General features: G+C 37.0%; 2 protein-coding genes across 9 annotated transcripts in view; one reads left to right on the top strand and one right to left on the bottom strand.

Annotated features, from left to right (window-relative positions):
- Positions 1–6,609: 6,609 nt before the first annotated feature.
- PACRGL (parkin coregulated like) lies at positions 6,610–19,343 on the top strand. 4 transcript variants are annotated; one of them, XM_039838089.1, is made up of 9 exons: positions 6,610–6,803; positions 10,412–10,479; positions 10,603–10,757; positions 12,154–12,221; positions 13,888–13,978; positions 14,267–14,401; positions 14,873–14,980; positions 16,281–16,361; positions 18,569–19,343. In XM_039838089.1, the coding sequence occupies exons 2-9, from the start codon at positions 10,428–10,430 to the stop codon at positions 18,623–18,625; spliced, it is 747 nt and encodes a 248-aa protein (XP_039694023.1). In that variant the 5' UTR covers positions 6,610–6,803; positions 10,412–10,427; the 3' UTR covers positions 18,626–19,343. The 4 variants fall into 4 exon arrangements, with proteins under 4 accessions (XP_039694023.1, XP_039694021.1, XP_039694022.1 ...); XM_039838087.1 differs by having other exon boundaries at positions 6,610–6,909; XM_039838088.1 differs by having other exon boundaries at positions 6,613–6,770.
- A 1,413-nt stretch (positions 19,344–20,756) lies between these two features.
- Positions 20,757–22,048, bottom strand: part of KCNIP4 (potassium voltage-gated channel interacting protein 4) — a 914,902-nt gene continuing 913,610 nt past the window's right edge. For 4 of the 5 annotated variants that reach the window (XM_039838086.1, XM_039838085.1, XM_039838084.1 and 1 more), the window contains exon 8: positions 20,757–21,434. In XM_039838086.1, the coding sequence (XP_039694020.1) occupies positions 21,387–21,434 (48 nt within the window). In that variant the 3' untranslated portion in view covers positions 20,757–21,386. The remainder of the gene's footprint in view (positions 21,435–22,048) is intronic. The other variant, XM_039838082.1, reaches the window with a different exon arrangement.

Raw genomic sequence — 22,048 nt, 5'->3', positions numbered from 1 at the left:
ACAGGCCAAATAGGTGACCTGAATTAGGCTATGGTGGGAAACAGCAACCTTCATAAGTCTTCAACGACAGTATTAATCTCTGATATTCCTCCAAGAATGTGATATTGCTTTTGATTTATTTCCTAGGTAAATGTGGTTCTTCTGGCTTCTACTTGACCTTTTCTACTATAATTACTCTCATGGCACAGGTCAGAGAACCGATGTGGAAAATCTGCCTAGTGATGTATTCCAGAATGGGAGAAATAGCCAATGATGGCTTTGGGGGTTCACTGGGGCCACTATGGGCCAGATCTGAGCAAGAAGCCCATTAACCACCTGACCGCCACAAGCCCTTCCTCTGACTAGGGGACCCCAGGGACTTTTGGATCTCCTGGGATCAGTGTCAGTTCAGAGCCGGTGTCCGTAGTCACCCTGGTAAAAGTCATAGGTCTTTTGTGGGGAGGACTTGGAGAAAGACTAACAGTTAAGATTTGGGGAGCGTGATAGACTCCTTTGTCAAGAGGACTCATTCTCCCCTTTTTCAAGGGGTTCTGGGAATTGATGAAGGAGCTATTAGTCTTTTGATATCAGTTATTCAAATTAGGCTTCTGTTCACTTGACCTATAAACTCTTTCACTGATACATAGCAGGTGAGAATTTAGCAAACTACCCATCTGTTTCACAATCAATAGTCACTACCATAGGTCTCAATGAGGCAGACTGTCCTGATTATTGCTTTGACTCCACTGCCCAATACACTAACCACATCCAGCTTGTCTTTGGTGATTAAGTGTGACCACATGACCCAAGCCACCCTGAGATCTCCTTATCCCCACTGTATTTAGGGATCCAAATTTAGTAGCGGCTGTTTCCACTGTAATCTCTGACGTACAAAGAGTGACCACACAGCTCTTCAAGGATGCTGGGGCTCCTCTCACATATTTATTTCTCCCAGTTGGGATGAAAAGTACATTCCACTCGGCCTAGTGGCTTCCACAACCCGCCCAGGCTGGGTGAGCAGATCTCACATGATGAATGCACTCTAACGTTCATGTTCCTAAATCTTTGGCTACCTCCCTCTACAGCGTAACGAGGTTGATCTGGCCTTTCAACTGCATTTACTATAGGCCACCTTTCAGCCCGTGTTTCAACCAACCCACTGAACACTTAGAGCCCTTTCTCACTCCTTAAGCTACAACAGGATTCAAGCTACAACAGTTAAGTGAGCAATGTTTTTATTTTCGTTCCCAATGGAACTATTGATTAGTTAACTGAAAAGTCACTTATTGAGTAGTTAAATGTGTACTTTAAGTATACATTCTGCTTTTAGGAAAAAACAGTAAAAGTTATTCTGCACCTTCTATATATCTTGTCTGGATAATAAGATTTCTATATCACATAACATTTTCACTCAGGAGCTTATTTTGTGCATTTTTTTTGTGATCTGAAATCTATGTCAATAAAAAGATAACTTTTGAAAACGTTGGAGTTCTTAATTATTATTTATTGCTGGGTTAACTTTAAATGTTCTTACGCTGATCCGAGCCTACAATCAGTTTTGATATTTATATTTTTATAAAATTTATTCATATCTTGTTACGTTTTGACAATTCTTTTCAACATTCCCCTTGCCAAATTCAGACTCCAGATTCACAATAATAAAACCCTTTGTATGTCTTTTGTACCTAGCCTATTTTGAGGGTTTTCTGGACAGCTTTGGGAAACACCAAATATTTGCTCCCTCGCGTTAGTAAGGAAGAATGCTAGAAAAATTAGCAACTCCAAATTTTTAATGAGCTCAATACTGCAGTGAGAGCTGCCCTTTTTGTACATCCCACAGTATGAGAAGAATTAACGAAACAGAAAGAGAATCTCAACTCCTTCTGGGTTAATTAGGCACATGTAATTACAAAATGTCAATATAAATATGTTTCAGCTATTGTGTGACTTTCAATTTGGGTAGAAGCCTACTTTAGTTCACATGTTCAAAGATTGATATACTTGTCAACAAATTGATTTGTTTTTCCCCACAAGAAATATTTTGTTTCAAGGTTGAATACAACTTTTCAACAGAAGACAATCATAACATACATTACGGGATGAATTAGAGGGCCCTGAGGATTTTTCGAGGCTCTTATATTAATTTGGATGGGCCGCCATAACAAACTGAGTGGTATAAGTGAATAGAAATTTATTGTCTGGTGATTCTGGAGGCTAGAAGTCTGAGATCATGGTGTTGGCAGTGTTGGTTCCTTCCGAGGGCTGGGAGGGAGGGAGGGTCTCCCTCGTGCCCCTTCCCCAGCCTCTGGCGGTTCGTTGGCGGTCTCTGGTGTTTCTCTGCTTCTGCCTTCACATGATGCTCTCCCTGTGTGTGTAGCTGTGTCCAAATTTTCCCTTTTTATAGGAATATCATTCATATTGAATTAGAGGCCTTTCCTGCTCCAGTATGACTGTATTTTAACTAATTACATCTTCGATGACCCTATTTCCAAATGAGGTCACATTTTAAGGTACTGCAGGTGAGGACTTCAATGCACGAATCTGGGGGTGGAGGGGATAAAATTCAACCTATAACAGCCCTCATGGGAAGAATATGTTCTTACTCTCAGTGTAATTTTTGACTAAATCCCTATAAAAATATTATGTATCTCAACAATTACCTTCACCTTCACTCTGATATTGTGATTTTTACAATTTAACTTACTCTTTATCATCAAGAGGTAGTTTCTGCTTCTCCCTGGCACTTGACTAAATTGGTGCTTCTTAAGCTGTAAGGGACATTTCCTCATCTGGGGAATCTTGGTAAAATGCAGAGTTTGACTCAGTAGACCCAGAGTGGTGTCTGAGATTCTGCATTTCTGAGAAGCTCTGAGGTGATAATGATGATGGGGCAGTGGTGATGGTGATGATCTGAGAACCACGCTATGAGAACAGGCCATGGATCAGAAATTAAGCCACTTGAAAATAAAACGTTAACAAACAAACAACAGCAAAGTTGCCCTAGCAAAACATTATCCCTGGTTGGTACTCTTTTAACTATTGATGTTATGGAGAATAAAATCATGTGGACCAGTTTTTCATTATGAGCTGACATTATTGCCATGGATACCTGTCGGAATGTACAGAGAGACAAATTCAGGGTTTCTCGTTTCTTTTAGCCTTGTTGCAAATGACTTTGTGAAAGAAGACTCATTAACCAATGATCAGCAGAAGAAGAATTAATTACCCAGGACTTAATAAACTGATTTAATTATGGTTAATGTTCTACTTTCTAATAGCGTATGAGAAGACCATTTCTTTCTTGTCTATATCTAACTCTTAACTTAGGCTATACTTAAACTAAGTGGAATGAAACACTCTTTAAATGGTATATTATTCTGACTGATACCTCCGAATTAAAAAAAAAAATCCTATAAAAGATCCTAAATAAGTTATAAACTAATATAACAAAAAGTTTTTGTAAAAATAATATTTCCTGCTACCCCGTGACACTTCTTCTATGCAAACTGCAGCTGGACTATTTTATGCTTATTGCCTCAGAGAGGGGGTGGTGTCATCATAAAAAAGATACTGACAATAGACAAATTCTTGGCTTTTAAGTTTCAAAAGCCAAGTTCAAGGTTTAGTAATTATTTGGAAGAGTCCTGGTCCAGATCTGAGTGCAAAGAGACAGTGTGCCCCGCCCTCCCCACCCTCCACCCTGACCCCAAGGCAAAATCCCAGAACTAATAAGGGTCTAGATACCCCTGAAGCCATCAGGGTGCAGGATCAGAAGAAATGGTCATGTGGACTGTCTAAGCAAAAGACGCAAGGTGGTCTCACAGGTTCCCGTCATCTCCACAGTGTGGAACTCAACAGGTGGGTTTCTCTCACTTCAGATGGGAAGAATAGATGACTTCCTGGGTGCTTAAGAGGAGATTAAAATTCTCTATGAATGAGAACCATGAGAACCTGGAATGAGAGTTATGCATGAACAATCTACATAAATGGAGGATAGATGACTGAAGACCAGAAAGGTCAAAGTATATCTCAGGCAGATGGCAAGAGAGGACTAGCCTCATGTCTCCAAGCTTCACTGCTCCCTCTCCAGCACGCGTCCCAGGAGAAGCAGCTTAAGTTTCTTCACAGATCGAATTCAACTATGAATCATAAAAGAAGCTATTACTCCCACTGATTTCATAGAGATTAATAGTCAACTAATTTAATCAGTTTTCCCTTTACATTTTGCACTGATCTTACAATATCTAACAATATGTTCTACATGTCATATATATTCTGTAATGATTTGATACAATGCATTCACCTGGTGCTATGTTTGTGCAACTCTCTGAGGACATTGCTCTCTCTTCATATCCTCCAATAGTTGTCACTAGCCACACGTGGCTGGCTATTGAGGACATGCAGTGTGGCTAGTCTGAATTAAGATGAACTGTCAGTACAATATACACATGAGATTTTGAGGACTTAGCATAATAACAAGAAAGTAAAAATATCACACTAATATGTCTATAATATTTAGACATTGATAGCGTTTTGGACATATCGAGTTAAATAAAAATATATTATTAAACTGAATTCCACCTGTTTATTTTTACTTTTTAAAAATGTGTCTACTAGGAAATCAAAAATTTCTTATGTTACTAACATTATATTGAAGTAATTAAGTCCAAGCCATTAATACCTCTGATATTTTCTTTAAAACGCTTGGCGACTAAACAGATATAATTAAGAAATTTTGACAAGTGAACTAGGAATTAAAACAATAAGAAAAATATTCTGAGTTTTCAACTTTTATTAGATGTATCATTAATTCATAATTTAAAGTATAAGGGTACTACAGGGACAGTGCATTAATCAATTAATACAGCACCTGAGATTTAAGTCCTGAAGTAGGCCATTAAGAAAGAAACTCTGGCCTTTATTTAGGTCAGCTTCAACTGGGTGTCTCATAGTCTTTTCAAAATAGTATGTCCACAAGAGTATCCAGCATTTATTGCATGATATCCAGACAAAGTCACGATGCCAACGAAGTTGTTTTTTTTTTTTTAATTAAATTAAGATAGAAAGTTTACAAGAAGCTAATTTAAATATGATTAGAAGAGGCTCACACAGATAGTTATGGTCATTTTTAAAAAATCTGAAAAATCTATGCTAGTCTCCATAGTCCCGTACTAACATCAAGACATAGTTGGCGACCTCTGCAACTTGCAGTGTACTCTGTTTAAAATTTAACTTGCTTTTACATCAATAATTTACAAGCTTACCCTCACTGAGTTCTTCCTATGGGTTAGGAACTTTGTGCTCTTATTGAAGACTTACAAGAACCCTATATGATGAGGAAATTAAGGCTTATAGAGGTCATACGATTTGCACAAGTCCTCATAGATCGTAAGTGATGAAGTAGAGTTTCCAACCTAGATAGCCTAGCTTCAGAACATGTGCACCTCGCTGCACAGCAATACTGAATACAAATTATTCTTAAACTCCAGGCAGAGGCTAAAAGGCCATGAGCTAGGTGCTGCTAAGTCTGATGTTTGGTGTGCTAGGAGTGAGGAAGGGGCAAGAAGATATGTCTTGAAGAAGCTGGAGAAGAGGAGAGGTGAAAGTAGCTAAAAATAGGATCTTTTATTTCTATTCTCTTGCTTCTTTAAAAAACACTGTTAAATTAAGCATGCATTTTGCTAGATACTGGGGATAGAAATGTGATGGAGACTATTTCGGTTTAGTGGGGAAGACAGGTAAATACATTATAATGAATTTTAAAAGTTAAGATAGACTGGTGTGCAAGGTTTACATTAGGAATATTATAGAATTCATTCATTCATTTCATTTTTTTCAGAGAGCATTTCTCGAGTCTTCACTACATTGTACAAGAAGCACCGTAAGTGCTTCTGGAGCAGCAATTCAAGTAGCAAGAATAGAGCTACAAGAATAGGGAAAGATTACATCCCCTGCAGTGTTCACACAACGCCAACTGCATAGTCTGCCGTTACCTGAGCAAAAAGTTAAGGTTGACAACAGGAACAGCCTCTAGAGAGGATGCAATGGACAGGCTGAAAAGACTTGGACTTTTTACTATGACGAGCCAAATTGCTTTTGGTGGAATTGCAAGTGGACACATTTTCCCGCAGCATCAGTTGTATTAAAATAATCTGGAGACAAAAACCCCAAACTTTTTATTATTAAAATATAGATGTATTATGTAGTTGATGCAATAACATATGAATAAGGTATGACAGGAAAGGAAATTCCACAGCTGGTCAGGCAGATGACTTCGGCTTTCTCCCCAGAAGACTCTGGGGCAGGAGTTCATGGTCCTCAGCTCTCAGATGATCTAGGCAAGATAGGTGAACACTGAGTATTTTAAGTGTGCGAAATAAGTGTAAGAGTTAAGTACACAGACTGGGGCGAGGCCGCGGCGCAGGGCACTAGGAGCCTGTGCTCGAGCGCCTCTCTCTGCTCCCTGGACTTCTCCTTCCAAAGGCAATCACCACGAGAGGCCCTTTTCGACACCAGACAGCGCCTCTAGCGCAGGAGCTGCGCCTTTAAAGCCCGGCGCCTCGTTGCCACGGCAACCCTCCTCCGCAGGCTCCTCCTATTGGCTGAGAGGACGTAGCTTGCGTCTGTCGTCAATGAGCGGCGCCGCCAGATCCGGGGACCCCGCGAAGCCTCATTTTTCTGAGTCTTGACTGCAGGCAGTGGGATCCACGGCTGCTGGGCGAGGGGGCGCCGGTCATAAACCCCACCTGGGGTGGCGGCTGGTGTGCGGATCGCGGCAGGAGAGGGGCGCGGTAGGAACGGGCCTCCGGAGCCGTGGGCCGCGGGTACAGGGATCCCTCAGTGCCGCCTGCGCGCTTTCGGCCAAGCAGCTTTCTCCCTGGCTTGTTACTAGGGCCGCCGGACTCCGTTGCTAAGGACCCTGGAGATGCTGTGAGCCAAGAGCGCGCCCTTTATTTTCTTGTGTCGGGCTTTGGCCCACAGTAGCCATCGTTCGCCTTAATTGAAACCGGCCGTACCTCCCCCACGCCCTTTTTTAATCTCTGTTTTCCTCCACCTTTTCCCCTTACGTGTCCTCATCTTCCAACTTTGAAAACACCCTGGCCCTGAACTGGTCTTAGGTATTCAGACATGTATGGGGAAGACTAGGAAATTGGAAAGCAGGTTTGAAGACCCTTAATATGCGCCCTTTGGATTTACTTTGTGGTAAAAGGGGATTGAAATAGCTGTGTATTGTGCTCTGTCGCTCTACTTTGGAATTTGAAGGAACTTTAGAGATGCAACTTTCTAAACACTGGATTAGAAAATAAGAAATAATGGAGTGTTGGCCCCTGAGAATTTAGCAAGCAGTTTCGTGCAGTGGTCTCAAAGCAGGGTACGAAAGTAAGTGCATATAGAGAAAAAGATAGGATTTATGAGATATACAAAACAAAGAAATGTAATGCTTTCCTAGCATTGACACAAATGCCTACAGCTCCTTGTAGGTTGCCTGCAGCAACTGAGGAAACCTTAGGCCCTCCTCGTTTGCTCTGTGATATCGTTACATAATTTAGGTGTTTGGGTTAAGTGGATTTGTGGATGTTAGTGTCTGTTTAGAATCATGTTTTGTAAAAGAATGAAGGGTGACCATGTAATATTTAAAACAAAATAATTCTTCATTTTTTTTTACTTTCTTCCAACATTACCCTTATATACCACCCTCTATGTGTTATTTAATGAAAAAAAAAAACACTCAAAAGGGTGGTTGAACATAAGGTGAGTGTAGCATTTTTCTTTTACAAACAACTCATGGGCCAAGTTTGTCGTCAGTTTGTTAACTATTAAAAATAGTTAGATAACTATTTTTAAAAATTGAGGACACATAATTTGTCTTTAAGGTAAAGGGTGATAACTTTAAACAACAAGTAAAAAAGTAATAGTTTTGGAAAGATACTAATATAGGATGTTTTGAAAATGGACCTAGAAATGTTTGCATCTGTGTATGTATGTGTATTTTGATGTTGCTGAAAATTACATGAGTATATTACACACAAAAACTGTCTTGTATACTTAAAACCTTTGGAAGCTCAATTTCCTAGTATGTTTAAAGGTCAAATGGCGAGGTTCAGTGGCTTTTTGAACTCATTCATAAAGTGGCACCTTCCTATTAGTGCCTTACAGGCACAGCTTTTTGACATAAATGTAGAAATTTAGTTCCAATAAAAACTTGTGTACAATTTGTAAATATTGTTGAAAAAATATATGTCATGATTTGATGTGGCAAACTATGCACTTTTTATGTTTGTGAGTAGGCATCTTTGTGATATATCTTTTTCAGTTATGTCAGCTGTTAACAATTTATGATCAAAAGAAACTGAACTTAAACTGGAATCTTCAGATTGGTGTAGCCCAAGGTCGTCTTAAAACCAGATTTCTCAAAAAAAAAAGAAAAAGAAAAATATTTAGTCACCCTGACCATGTTCTTATTAGTGACACTTAAAACCATTTTGTGCCATTATAAAGGGCTAAAACTCATATAGCATTTATTGTGTGCCAAGCACTTTTAAAAGTTTTACTAGTCTTCATGTACATTTAGAGTAGTTACTGTAGTTATCCCCAATTATAGAGTTGAAAATGCACAGATTTTTTTTTTTTTTTTTAAATAGAAACCTAGCTTGTATTAATCCCCATCAGGAGCTTCTCAAAACAGAGGCCAGGTATAACAGTAAACACTTGTTAATCACTGAGGTGCAATATTATGTCAACATATTTAAAGTTTGCCTTAGCTTATCGTAGGATATTATTTGACATTTAATGAAATATGAATGACCGTATTTCTAGAAAATGCTTTGAGAATGAATATGAATTGTGATATTGGGAAGTAAGTCATCTGTTGGTCATAGGATGAGAAAGTTAGGTCATTCTATTAAACGAAGAAAATTGAAATTTAAAATTCTTCTGTGTACAGAAACAATCTTACATTTAGTTTATCTTTACAAGGCACTCTGAATTGGGCACATCGTGTTTGAACTATTTTCAGGCTCAGTGTTATTACAAAGAATTTTGTCCTTGTGAAGATTTCTAATTTGTCAAGTAAATTAAAATAATCTCACATGACGAATCCTTCAAGAAAGTATCAGCGTTTATCCTGAAGAAGAGAAAGATAAGGATTTGGTAGTCATTGTTCTCAAATATTTGAAAAGCTCATTTAGAAGTGGAAAAGAACTTTACCTGTGTTGCCTTATGGGAAGATCTTAGAACATAGTTGAGGAATAGACATATATATAATGACTATATTAAAAGTATAAAGTGGGAACTTAATGGAAGAAAAACAGGGGTGTCATGCAAGTGAGGGAGGGAGTAATGAAGTCAAAATAAGAAGGAAGCAGTGCAGAAGTTAGAGTGCCATGGAAATGAACATTTTAGAAACAAGATGAGGAAAGGCTGCATGAACTTGGGATTGGAGCTAGGCCTAGAAATACCTGCAGGCAGTGACATATATGTTTGGTTGTGTGTGGTGGAGGGTTCCTTGGTAGATATATAAGTTTAGAAATAATTGATTAGGTAGGAAATCATGGACTATGAACTAGAGGCCTTTCATCAGTAGAAAAGATGGAAATGTGGAAGAAGGAGCAACTTGGCATATGATCATATTTATTCAATAACAGCCTCGATAGGCTCATTGTATCTCCTTCTTTCAACAGATTAGGAAATCAAAACTTAGGGAGGTTAAATAATCTGCCTGAATTCATAAACCTCATCATTGGTAGAGCTAAGACGCAGACCTGGATCTGAGCACACAGCCCTTTCTACCTCTCACACCACACTGACCACACTGTAGGACTGAGTGTAGGAAGTGAAGGAAAAGGAAACAGTGACCTAAGTTTTTCAGCCTGCTTGACCAGAAAACTGGTGGCACCTTGAATTAAGGGGTTCATAACTTCAGTGTGATAACCTCCATTTTGGTTATGTTCTGTTCAAGGAGCTTGTGGTACATTGAGCAGGAGAATTCATTATGTCACTGGGAAGTAGGACTTTTATGTGCAGACTCTGACATTTGGAACTTTGGAAATATAGAGGCCAGAGAAGATGGAGATGATAGGGGATGTGCCAGCCACTCTTTCAGAAAGCTAGTCCATGTTTTCTGAGTATAGCCAGAGGATTGCCATTGAGTGTCTGTCAGTGTATTTGATAATTTGAATGGGGTTGGCGGGGGGACTTTTGTTTTTATACATCTTATTTTCTTATAGCTGGTTTTTAATTTGCTATCATCGATATTTTGAAATTGATAGAGTTTTATATTTTCTCATTAGTCTTTTCACGTGTTTTGCTCCATACCATCCCTTTTTTGTGTGTCTTTTACTGCATTTTCTACTCTTTTCTGTTTCGGTCTTTATATGGTTAATGAATTTCCCACCCCCCAAATTTTTTGAAATCCAGTTTTATTTAACTGCAGGAGTAAAAGGGAAGCAATGCAGAAACCAGAGTGCCATGGAGATGCACAGCTGAGAAACAGAGTGACAGGTACAGAATATTTCTCTTTAAATGAGGAGGTGAATTTTGTTAATGGTACATTCTGTTATACAGATGAATGCAGGTTGAACTTTATTGTTTTCAAATTTATTGATTATCTGTTTTTTTTTCCAGGTAACTGTGATCAAAGGACATCATCAAGTGCACAAATAAAACATGGGACTACAGTTCAGCGAAGTAAATCCTCGTCATCAACTAGTTCTCCAGAGTCTGCAAGAAAAGTTCATCCTCGACCAAGTGATAAACTTAACCCTAAAACAATTAACCCAGTAGGTACAAAAGATATTCCTGACTCAGATTTTTCAAAGTAATATGCACGTAACATACTACTGGATTTCTTAAGCAAGGATCCAATAAACTATCTGAGGGCAGAAGGAGATTGTCTGACTTAGGAAAAAAAAAACAAAAAATAGTCTGAGTATCTATGATCCTTTGCCTCTTTTTATAATCTATACAATGTTAAGGAAATTGAAATCCTGAAGAATGCCCTGACATCTTTCTGCTGTTACTTCCTTTTCCCATATTTAATTGAGAGAGTTTGTAGCCCTGATTTGTCTTAATTTTTTCCTCAATATGAACAACACATTTTCAATTTATTTCCTTGTCTGATATGATTTTTACTTGAAAGCAATTTTTAAAACATGTTTTTCTTAGCAGGAATTATAACTAGATAAGTGAAATATTACTGTGCTGTGCATTACTATGCAGAACATGGATTGATCTCGAATGAATCTTATAGTATTTTAATGAAATTTCATGTATGTATTTTTACTCAAAATGTGTTTTTCCAGAGGAAAGGGCTAATTCTAAACTTGTATTCTTAAGTATATTTTTAAATTACTGCTTGCGATTAAAAAATTTATCATTATATATAGTAACTATTTATATTGTAATTTAGACAACTATGTTTCATTTGATTATATTCAAAGTACCATATTGTAAAATATTTACTTCTTGTGCCTTTAAGTCTCTGATCAATTATATTGAAATTACTCTGATTGTTTAACTGTCACGTGTTATGATTGATCATCTCTTAAATTGTCTTTAAGAGTAGATCCACAATTAATCTATTCTTAAGATAATAATATATAGCAAAACTGAAAGCTGTGGAGTTATATATCTAAGCAGACACATCTGGGCATCTGTTTGTGAGAGTCTTGCTCGGTGTCCAGCTCTGTCATTCCTGCCCAACCAGAGTCTTTGATTTTACAGAAGCTTAAAGTCAGTTTGGAGAAATTACAGGTTCTTTGACTATCTAGGCTGGAGGACAAATAGGAAATGTGCTGAAGGCTGAAAACAAATATACTCTCCTTTATACCTCTATTCAGCTCTCACTTTGGAAGGGCACAGTTTGGGAGGGGATGGAAAGATGGGTTATCTTTATAATATTTATATTTATTATATTCCTGATTTCAGCTACCTTCAAACATTTGAAACAAGGTAGGGGTGAAAGGAAATATACAAAGTGTGGTCATGGTTGTGGTTTTAGTTCTGAGAGGCCTGATGATTTTTCTGAGTTCCTCAGTGTAATGATGATGCGCTGGATACCCTCACGGTGGCTTGAAAGTCACCATTTGCCTCTGACCTGAGCTGGATTAAAACTGATGAGATATCACAGTGTAGGTGATAGTCATATTTATTGTATTCTTGTCATTTTTATTTCAGTTTGGTGAGCAGTCCCGAGCCCCTTCTGCATTCGCAGCTATTTACTCTAAAGGAGGTATTCCTTGCAGGTAAAATCAATGCAAGTTTTAACTGAGCATGTCATTCAAAATAATTGAGTAAAATCAATACAATATTCAGTTTAAATGTATGGAAAGTTTTATTTATGAGGGAGGTTGAAATAATGGTGAGTTATAGTTTGGCTGTTGGATTGGTATAGATCCTGGGACATTGTTGAAGAAAATATTTTAAATCCAAAATAGAATTACCAATAGATCTGAAGTAAACCACCAAATAATTTAAGAAATGGATCGAACTAGTTTCTAAAACAATTTCAGCATTCACTGGCTTGGGCAAGTTGCAAATAATCCTATTTCGTTTGTAAACAGAAAGTTGACAATTTATTGAAATTGTTCATTATTTTTAAAAATATATTTCAAAACTTAAATTTTAAAAATTTCAGTTATATTTAATGAAATTATATTTCTTAATGACTATATATGTCTGTTTTTGCTTACTTTTGATGTAATTCTTGCTACCTTTCTGGACAGACATCACGACTATTTTAAAGAAAATAACATAGGCTACTAAGAGTAATATTTTAATATTTCACTGTTGAGAATCATTTATTTCTTCTAAGTACATCCAGTTTTAGCCTATTCTAGATGCTGGAAAATTTCACTATCATTGTGGAAAGAATAGTCACAGCATCCTTTTTGTTATTTTTTTTTAATTTAATAAATGTTTCTTGTGGTATTTTCAGATTTGGAGGGCTATGAGTGAAAAATAAGCACAAGAAGCACTCTTCAATTTATTGTTATTATTTCCTATTTATGTTCTGAATTGAAACCCTATTTTAAGGTTCTTATACCCCTTCCCCACTCAGAGCAATTTATTGTTGCTAAAAATGTAAAAAAAAAAAAAAAAAAGTTACTGAGGCCTCTAGCTATTATGAAAATAACACTAATGACAGAATCAAGAAGTTGAGAACATTAAAAAAAAGGGAAGAAACATGTGGGGATGATAACGAAGTTCATCGTCATGATTGCTGTGATGGTTCAGTGGATGTACTCGTACACTAGAACTTACCAGATGACATACTTATATATGCGCAGTTTATTACATGTCAGTTAATACCTCAGTAGAGGCTGTTAAAAAAAAAAAAAAAAAAGCAGCAGCAGTTGCTTTAATTCAAGGGGCTACCACTTTGTTACCGTACATGTGCCATGTCACCTTCCTGGCCTCAATTTTCTTCTCTTTAACAGGGATAAAACCTGGCTTGACTTTACATCATTTGTGTTAGGGTTTGATGATCTATCCGAGAAACATTGTTCCTTATAAAACAAATTGTTTCTAATGATCACATTTTGTTTGGCATTTTTACTTTTCTTTAGATTACTTATTTTATTATAATTATTATTTAAACATATTAACTGTAACATTTGCATTAAGACTCACAGATGGCAACATGCTTAAACTCCCAAACTGTAGGCTTAGCAAGTGCGGGGTTGTTTAGTTTTGCCACCAGTACAGTTTTGCTGAAAGAGTAGGAATTTGTAGGATTATAGACACTGCTTTATAAGATGTCTCTGTAATATATTTTGAAGTCATGGGTTTCCTACATGTTACAAAATCTAATATGGTTATGGTCTAGAAAAAGTATGTATATGTTAGATAATCACTGCTTAGTATATACTTATGTTATCCTTGTTACATTCACTGATTTTTATATTTTAGATTAGTCCATGGTTCAGTGAAACACAGATTACAGTGGGAAAGTCCTCCTGAAAATCTTCCATTCGACCCTCTTCTTATTACTTTAGCTGAGGTAAATAAATACTCCATCTCTCCTGAGTTTATGGGAAAAAAAATTAAAATTTCATTAAATGTTATTTTGTAATTCATCAGTAAATCTCATTCTTTACCCACAATTTCTTGGTTTAATTGAAATTGTAATTACTGAAATTGTATATCATGATTAGGAAAATGATAATAAAACTTAATTTTCACTTGGACTAATAAAGATTCAATTTTTTTGTCATTAGCATAATAAGTGGATAGTATTATCATGTGCGATTTTTTGTTTTGTTTTGTTCTGATTTTTGGTCTTTGGCAGGGTCTGAGAGAGACTAAGCATCCATACACCTTCGTGTCAAAAGAAGGTTTTAGAGAATTGCTTTTGGTCCAAGGTGCTCCTGAAAAAGCTGTGCCTTTGCTTCCTAGACTGATTCCTGTTCTAAAGGCAGCTCTGGTATGTCCTTTATTCCTTTGGACTTACTGTAGTATATTTAGGATATTTTATGTCTTACTTCCAAATTACAAGCAGATTAGTCCTTTACTTGTGATTCTGATGTGTGTGTAGAGTTGGGCCACTGTTATTCAGGGCCAGATGATTACTTACTCAAAGGCACCTTTACTAAAGGTAAAATGGAACATTTTGAGTGATTAGAGAAAGTAATGAATCCCAGGCAGTATTTCTGCATGTTGTGCTACATTTTAGTTAATGTCTAGGTCAGGCTGACCATTGTTTTTTTGTTTCTGTATGTCCTGCATTAAAGGCTGTTTTTTAAATTCTAGATTCGGTTGATTATCCTCTAATTTTGAATGTTAAATCTTACTTTTTTTCTCCACTGGCTTGCCCTTTCTCCTAACCCATCTTTCCTTTCCTTTTCCCCTCTTTCCCTCCCCATCCCTACTCCCCGGACCCGCCAATGCTCCACAGGTCCATTCGGATGATGAGGTGTTTGAAAGAGGATTGAACGCTCTGGTACAGTTAAGTGTTGTTGTCGGTCCTTCTCTAAACGACCATCTGAAACATCTGCTTACAAGTGTGAGTACTGAAAAGATTAGAGAGTGGTTGTGTATATGTATCATGCATTATCCATATCTCTTCATGGTTTAATAACTTCAGATTAATCATTGACATGATTCAAAACCTTAAAATGAATCTCATTACCCTAACCAAAATGTAGAGATCAGACTTTGTAGTTCATAAAATATTTTATTAATGGACAGTTTGCTCTTTAGATTTTTTTTAATGGAAAGTACTCATATGAGCAGAATTTAGGGTTGTTATAAAAAGTAAGCAGAGTCGAATGGGCAGAAATTAATGAACAATGTAACGGTATCGTGCCCATGTGGATTAGCTGTGAATTATAAGCAGAGCTTATACACCCTCTTGTGTAGTCATGTCTTTCATCTTTTTCTTTGTTTTTCATTGTAAGTTTTTTAGTTCTATAAATAGCATTCAGGATGGGAGTTGTTTTTCCTGTTACTTATAGTTTAATTTTTATCACAAATGTATACTGGGACACCATGTAGTTAAGGAAGCCCCCAAGACAGCCTGTAGGTTCGGCAATTTGCTACAAGGACTTGGAGAACTCAGAAAAGCTGTTATCCACTGTTAGGGTTACTACCTGTAGTGAAACGACATAGGTTAAACTCAGCAAGGGGAGGAGGTGCACAGAGCAGGGGCCAGCAGAAACCAGGTGAGTACTGCAGATGTTTGGTGGGGGGACAAAGTTGCAGGCTGTGCTCGATGACCTGAACTGTATGTTTCTGTCTTCGCCCCTGTGATTCTGTCCTTATGCACCTTGTCCCCTCCCCCTTCGCATTCAGAGTTCCACCATCTTCCAGCGGAGGCCACTTTAGGACATATCGGGCTCGGGGTCTTGGGGTTTATAGTCTGATTCTTCTGTCACAGTTACTGAATTATTCATGTAAACGCACTCCTCTTTGGTGTCTCTTCCCATTTTAACTATAGGAAACATGTGTTTTAGAGGCTTAGCTTTTCATCATAAGTCCCCCAAATGCTCTTGCAAATTACAAAATGGAAAAGTATGCAATTTCATAGAAAACTTACTCTGGATACCACACTGTAGCAGATTTTTTAGGATTGGTATAATTTAAAATAATGTAAATTCATTGATCTTTTTAAAACAGAATGGTATCTATTATATGTACATTTCTGCGATATATTTCCTAAGAGAAGCCTTGAAATCTAAAACAAATTTAGTGGCGTTCATGTACCTACTATGAGAAAAGAGTCAATGACATTATTTCTGGATACCTAATTTTTAGCTTATGGTGAATATTCAAATCATTTCACTCCCCCAATTTTATTTTAAAAGCTTTCCAAGAGACTAAGGGATAGAAGATTCAAAGAGCCCGTCACCAGTGCATTACAGAAGCTGGAGCTGCATGGTGGGAGCGTAAGTATGGCTTATTCTTTAAGTCGTTTTTTTATTTTCAGCCATATTACAAAATTGACTATATAACATATATTATCTAATTTCAGCCACAAGTAACCACGTGGAGTTGATATTATTTTTGTTTAAGAGCTCAGAGTTTCTGTCTTGCCCAGGTCGTCCCATTTTTAAGCACTGGGATTCAGACCCAGGTTGTGTAAATACAGAGCCTGTCACTTCTGCTGTGTGAAATAACTACACAGCACTCTGTGTGGTGCACCTTTCCATTGTTTTTTCCTCTTTATTTTGGATGTTTTTGCTTTGACCAGTGGAACGTTCAGGAAACAGAAGGACTAATGTAGAAGGCTCATGAAGACAGTACCTTTTTCTCCCTTTCATTTGCCATCTTTTCTATCTAAAAAAAATTATCATTTGCCCATAATCAGTGATCGAAACAAGATTTCTAGATGTCAGCAATATTATGTCTGGAAAAACGTGTGTGCTCAAATATGAGCGTGCACACACAGGAATGATTCAGCCGATTATTTACACTTGCAAGAATGTTCAAGAACAATGAGCAAGAAGATGCAAGAATGTAGGGGATATCATCATCATTGTGTGGTGTCAAACCACCAGGTCGAGTTTTCATCTTTTGAAGTGTTCAGATAATCTAATCTTGGAAATATCTCCATGAAGCATTGAACCTTTCTTGTTTTGGAGATTACGTTTAATCACATCTGAATGATGGAGTTGCATGTGATTATTTTAACACTGCAGAACTTAGTTTTATTCTGGGTACTTTCTAAAGGACTTAAATCATAAAGAAAATTTGTATGATTGTATACAGTTTTAAAATGGCGGACGTTTTAGTTTGAACTTTACCTAAGTTACCTAATTTGACCAATTTCAGTGACTTTTTAAATTGATGATATTCTTTCCAAATGATGAATGCCTAGAATAAAGTTTATGAGGAGGAAATAAGTCCCAAGGCTACTAGATAATAGATTTCTTTGTTGTGTGTGGGTCCTGGGAAGAAGATTAGCACTCAGACACCTTGTGGTGATGCACAAAGCTATCCCCTAGCCAACCCAGTCCCTCTTCAGCGAAAGAGAAATTCTTGCTTTCAGATATGCTTGCTGTTGAATTGGAGTGCAAAATGAATTTGTGTCCCCTTCCCTCCTCCCCAGTGAAATGCAAGTAAACAGGTGCTAAATAATGATGGCACAGCTTTTCTACCTGAAACCCTTCTCAGGTGGTTTCCATGCATCTTGTGGACTGTTGTAGGGAATGGGGAAAGTCGAAAGGGGCAGTCCCTGCGTGTTAGAGTTCATGGGTACGTGTGTTCAGAGTTGGGGATAGCTTGTACAAAAAGTTTAAAAATAGCACACTAAGACTTGTAGGGGGAATACTGAGGCGTAGTTAACCAATCCAAGGACGCAGAGATAAGGGAGTTCCTCTCTTGCTACTCAATCTCATTAGTTTTGAACCATACTAATACAGAATTTAAAAAAAGATTTTTAAGTTATAAGGGCTAATAAGTATTATTTATTCTTTCAGGTTTTTTTTCTCTTCTCACTGTTTGAGTTCCTCATTTCTTTGGGCTTGTATCATACTGTTGGAAAGACTCAACTTCTGGGAAAACAAAAATGTCAGTTACAGACGGTCACAGTGTTGTTTTCTTAATAACTAATCAATTTACAACCTGCCTTAAATTGAAATTGGTTCATTCTGAGTTTGATTTAATATTTTTTCTAAGCGATGTGCACATTTGCCTTGGGAAAGGTACATACTTACACCTGATCTTCATAGAGCGTGCGGGAACTTATTACTTGCCAAGTATTCTGTTGAGTACTTTTTAGACATTAAACTCATTTAATCTTTACTGCAACCCTCAGAAGAATGTTGTTATCTCCCTTTAAAGATTTATAAACCGAGGTGCAGAGAGGTAATTACCCCCACATTGGACAGAGAAGTGACGGGCAGAAGTCAGATCCAAATACTTGTTGTCCAGCCCTTAACTACTTCTGTAGTTAAATATTTTTACAAAACAGTAAGATACAACCTCTATTTTATTTAACTCATAAAAAAGTTTCACTTTCTATTTTATCATTCCCTTATCCCTTTTTGTTTGTTTTGAGTTTGGATACTGTTTTAGATAAGCTCCTGCAAGTGTAACACCTGTTAGGGGAACCCTGCAAGATACTAATGAGACGGCGTTTTTTTGTTGACAGGGAAGCCTTCTCATCATCAAATCTAAAATTCCAACGTATTGCTCCATATGTTGTTGAAGAAAGGAGCCAACAGAAATCTCACTAGCTGGTGACAAGTGTTAAGTGCTGACCATAGTACCCTACGGAGCCTTTTCAGATTCACTTTAGTTTATTATTTTATGAATCACAGCCTCCATTCATTATTTACTAGTTTAAGATGAATGTACACAATTCTACTGAATCATAGTAAAAGTTATTCAGCAATGATGGAAAGCTATTAAAAAGTTCTATAATAGTACAATTTTGTGGGTTTTATTTTTTATATTTCTATGGTTTGTGTGAACAACCATTACTAGGTTTACAGTGGATGTGTTTGTATTTATTTATATTTTCTAGTGGCTTTTATTTATAACATTTGTTTTTCAGTTAATAGCTGTACACTTATTTCTAGACATTTTGCCATTTCTGGATTTTATATTTATCGAGGCTATGAAAATTTAAAATAGTGGACAAACACTTGTGAATTTGCTGTTAATTATTGTTTCTAAATATGTATTTTATAATATAGAATGCTTGGAAAATTTCTTTCCAGAGTATTCTAGTTTAAGACTTTTTTTTTAAATATGTGAATTTTCTTTTAAGTATGTTGTTATTACAACTGTTAAAACTACCTAAACTTTAGATGTTAATTGTATTTAAGTAAATGTTATTTTTGTACTTCATAGTCTGAAAATACTGAGCATATTCAGTACAATGAAGATATTCAGAAATTAAAATCTTAAAACTCTTAAGTGTATTCATTCAGTGGTTTGTTGTGCATTTGTTGAACAGTTAATTCAATTAAAAAAGCTTTGAAGAGAAATAGAAAATAAGAGTAAGACCTTGCATCTTAAGGTCAAGAAGAGAGCCTGTAGAAACTTGATAGTCACACCAAAGCCACAGCAGACTGCTTCTTTTGAAGAGATGGACATTAGGGGTCACTCTTATATAGGCGCAGCAGTATCATATTCCAGAAGCGTCAGAGAACACTCTGCCTTTGCTCCAATACCTGGAGTGAGCTCTTTGCAATTTTCACTTCGGATACAGCCTTACAGCTGTAATTTAAAAGAATATGGGTCATTTCTGAGGCATCGTATGGCGGAAATGCTTGTCCTCCCTCAGATCTTTTGCGCTTTCTCGTCCCCATCTGGTGCACTGTTTGCTCAAGTCTCTACCATTCATCACATCCTCAGATCCTATTACCTGCGACATCCACCTGCCCACCAGCCTTGCTTTTACCAGCCTTGCTTTTACTCTTCATTGTACTTAGCACCCCCCAAGGCCGAGATACTTGTCATCTAGAAAATGCCATAAGAAAAATGTAATACTTTTTATCTAGTAATTATAAAACCTGTTAGAATAAAGACCTATAAGATACAGTAGAGTTATAAACATTTTATTTGCTTTTATTTTATTTTTTTGAAATACAAAATGTGCACATTGAGTTTCCACAAACACGTGATGGCGAGTTTCAGTGTACATGTATTGTACTACTTTTTCTACACTGGTGATAGCAGGGCAGCTTTCAACATCCTATCTCTACACCAGAATAGATACCTGATTTATTGTTGCAAAGACAGTTTCAAGTTTCCCCCTACTGTAGCCTCTTAATCCGTGACATTTCTGCAAAATAGGGAAGGTGAGTGTATCTTTAGTAATGTAGCAACTTTACAATTTTGGTTTAAGAGCATTAAAAAGAATCTGACTTATTGGAGTTTTATGATAAGTGAAATCATAATGCAATCAGATGAGTTGCATATTTTTATTTGTTTTCTACTAGATTTGGGGATTAGAGGTCTTGATATAATGGAATCACTGGTGCTTTCAGAGTGACTTCTGTTTGCTGTTTGTTCCCAGCAGGCATTGGGGTCATCAAGGTCTCTTTGTCCCTGCCTGGCAAAGATGCTGTGAGCGGCCCAGGGGAAGGGGATGGAACAGGCCTTCAGTGATGTTAAACTTACTTTTTTTAAATCATTACTAGGTACTGGAGGATAGAACCTGACCCTTCGCATATGCCTATAAACAGGCTCACTCTATTTCACACCTTCTTGGAGTTCTGCTTAAAGACACATTAGAAAATAGTCAACCTGCAGGATTGAACAAATTCAAAATTATATACATCATGTAGGCCTTGGCTGTAATGTGTGTGTGTGTGTGTGTCTGTGTGTATATATGAAAATTAAGAAATGCTTATTAAATAAGCTTTATTAGGCATATGCTGATATCTGGTGATAAACTAATTTGTTTCATATTATAAAAAAAAAGCCAAGTGAATGTCTTTAACAGAAGGCATCAGATCCGTAGAAACTGACCGGGACTGTGTGTGTGTTTTTAAATTGTGGTAATCTTGTTAACTTAAAGTATATAAATGGAATCAGCATACAAACACGAAAATTAATTTCCGGAAATTAAATGCAAATGCCAGTGTTTTAGAAAACGATTTAAAATCCTTGGGCTGAATACATACAAATGAGTAGCAAAAAACATTTTAAAATCACGGATAATGTGAAAGCCTCAATAATCCCATGGCTAAAGAATCAATAAAACTATATGTCAGATTCTATTAATTTTGAATATTCACAGGGTGTGAAATGACTTAGACCATTGGTGGCATTATGAGAAGGATGCAGATTTATAACTGGAATACTCGAAATCTGGAGGGGATTGCTTCTCATTAAAACAAAGCTTGTTTGCATAATGTGCCTCAGTGTAAAGCTGAGCAATCTATGCTAAAAGTGGTAGCTCCAACTGTAAGTGGTAGAATAGTTCACATTTGTCTGATTGAGGACATATTCACAAGTTAAATCACATTTTCGAAGAGCTGCATGGATCGCATTATGTTTTCATCCTGTAAGGGAGAAACAGTGGGATTAAATTCAGAGTATCTGCAGAGGAAAGCAGAGTAAACCCTCACTTCATGTTGTCAATAGGTTCTGTGACTTTAAATGAAATGACGTGTAATGAAACCAGTTTTACCATAAATTGACTGATGTAAACAAGAGCTAAATTCCCATGGTATCTCATCAGTGTTACAAGGAAGTGATGCTGAGTGGACAACAATGAATGTATCGACCTTATTCAAGGACCTGCTGCACACTGTTTTCCCTGTAAGTTCCGCCTCCACACCAACCACTGATGCCAAAAGCTCAAATGCTGTTGCAATTGTAAACAGCATTCTTTGCATGTTCCACACAGACAACTGTGGAGAGCCCATTTTATGTTGAGTCTATCAGGCTTTAAACACCTCCACTGAATCGTGGTGTTAACAGAGGATATTTCTCAAATCAGAATGCCAGAATGGAAACTCGAGAACTGAAGAAGGGAAGACAAAATGAGCAAACACAAATTTTGGCACTCTAGGCGGATCTTGGGCCAAATCACAGAGATTTATATGGGTAGAAGGAAACCGTTTGTGAGCGAAGAGCCAACTTTGTGAGGATTGGAGGTTGGGGCTTTGGTACA

The sequence above is a fragment of the Pteropus medius genome, unplaced genomic scaffold (genome assembly GCF_902729225.1).
Source record: "Pteropus medius unplaced genomic scaffold, Ma_sr-lr_union100, whole genome shotgun sequence".
Classification (NCBI taxonomy): Eukaryota; Metazoa; Chordata; class Mammalia; order Chiroptera; family Pteropodidae; genus Pteropus; species Pteropus medius.
Note: the sequence above shows the minus strand (reverse complement) of the source record. Positions and strands in the feature narration are given on the sequence as shown.

Bases quoted from the DNA above. Each gene is read 5' to 3' on its own strand.
- PACRGL (XM_039838087.1), top strand. The intron at 10,480-10,602 runs GTACAGAATATT...TTTTTTTTCCAG, and splicing joins GCTGAGAAACAGAGTGACAG to GTAACTGTGATCAAAGGACA. The intron at 14,402-14,872 runs GTATGTCCTTTA...AATGCTCCACAG, and splicing joins CTGTTCTAAAGGCAGCTCTG to GTCCATTCGGATGATGAGGT.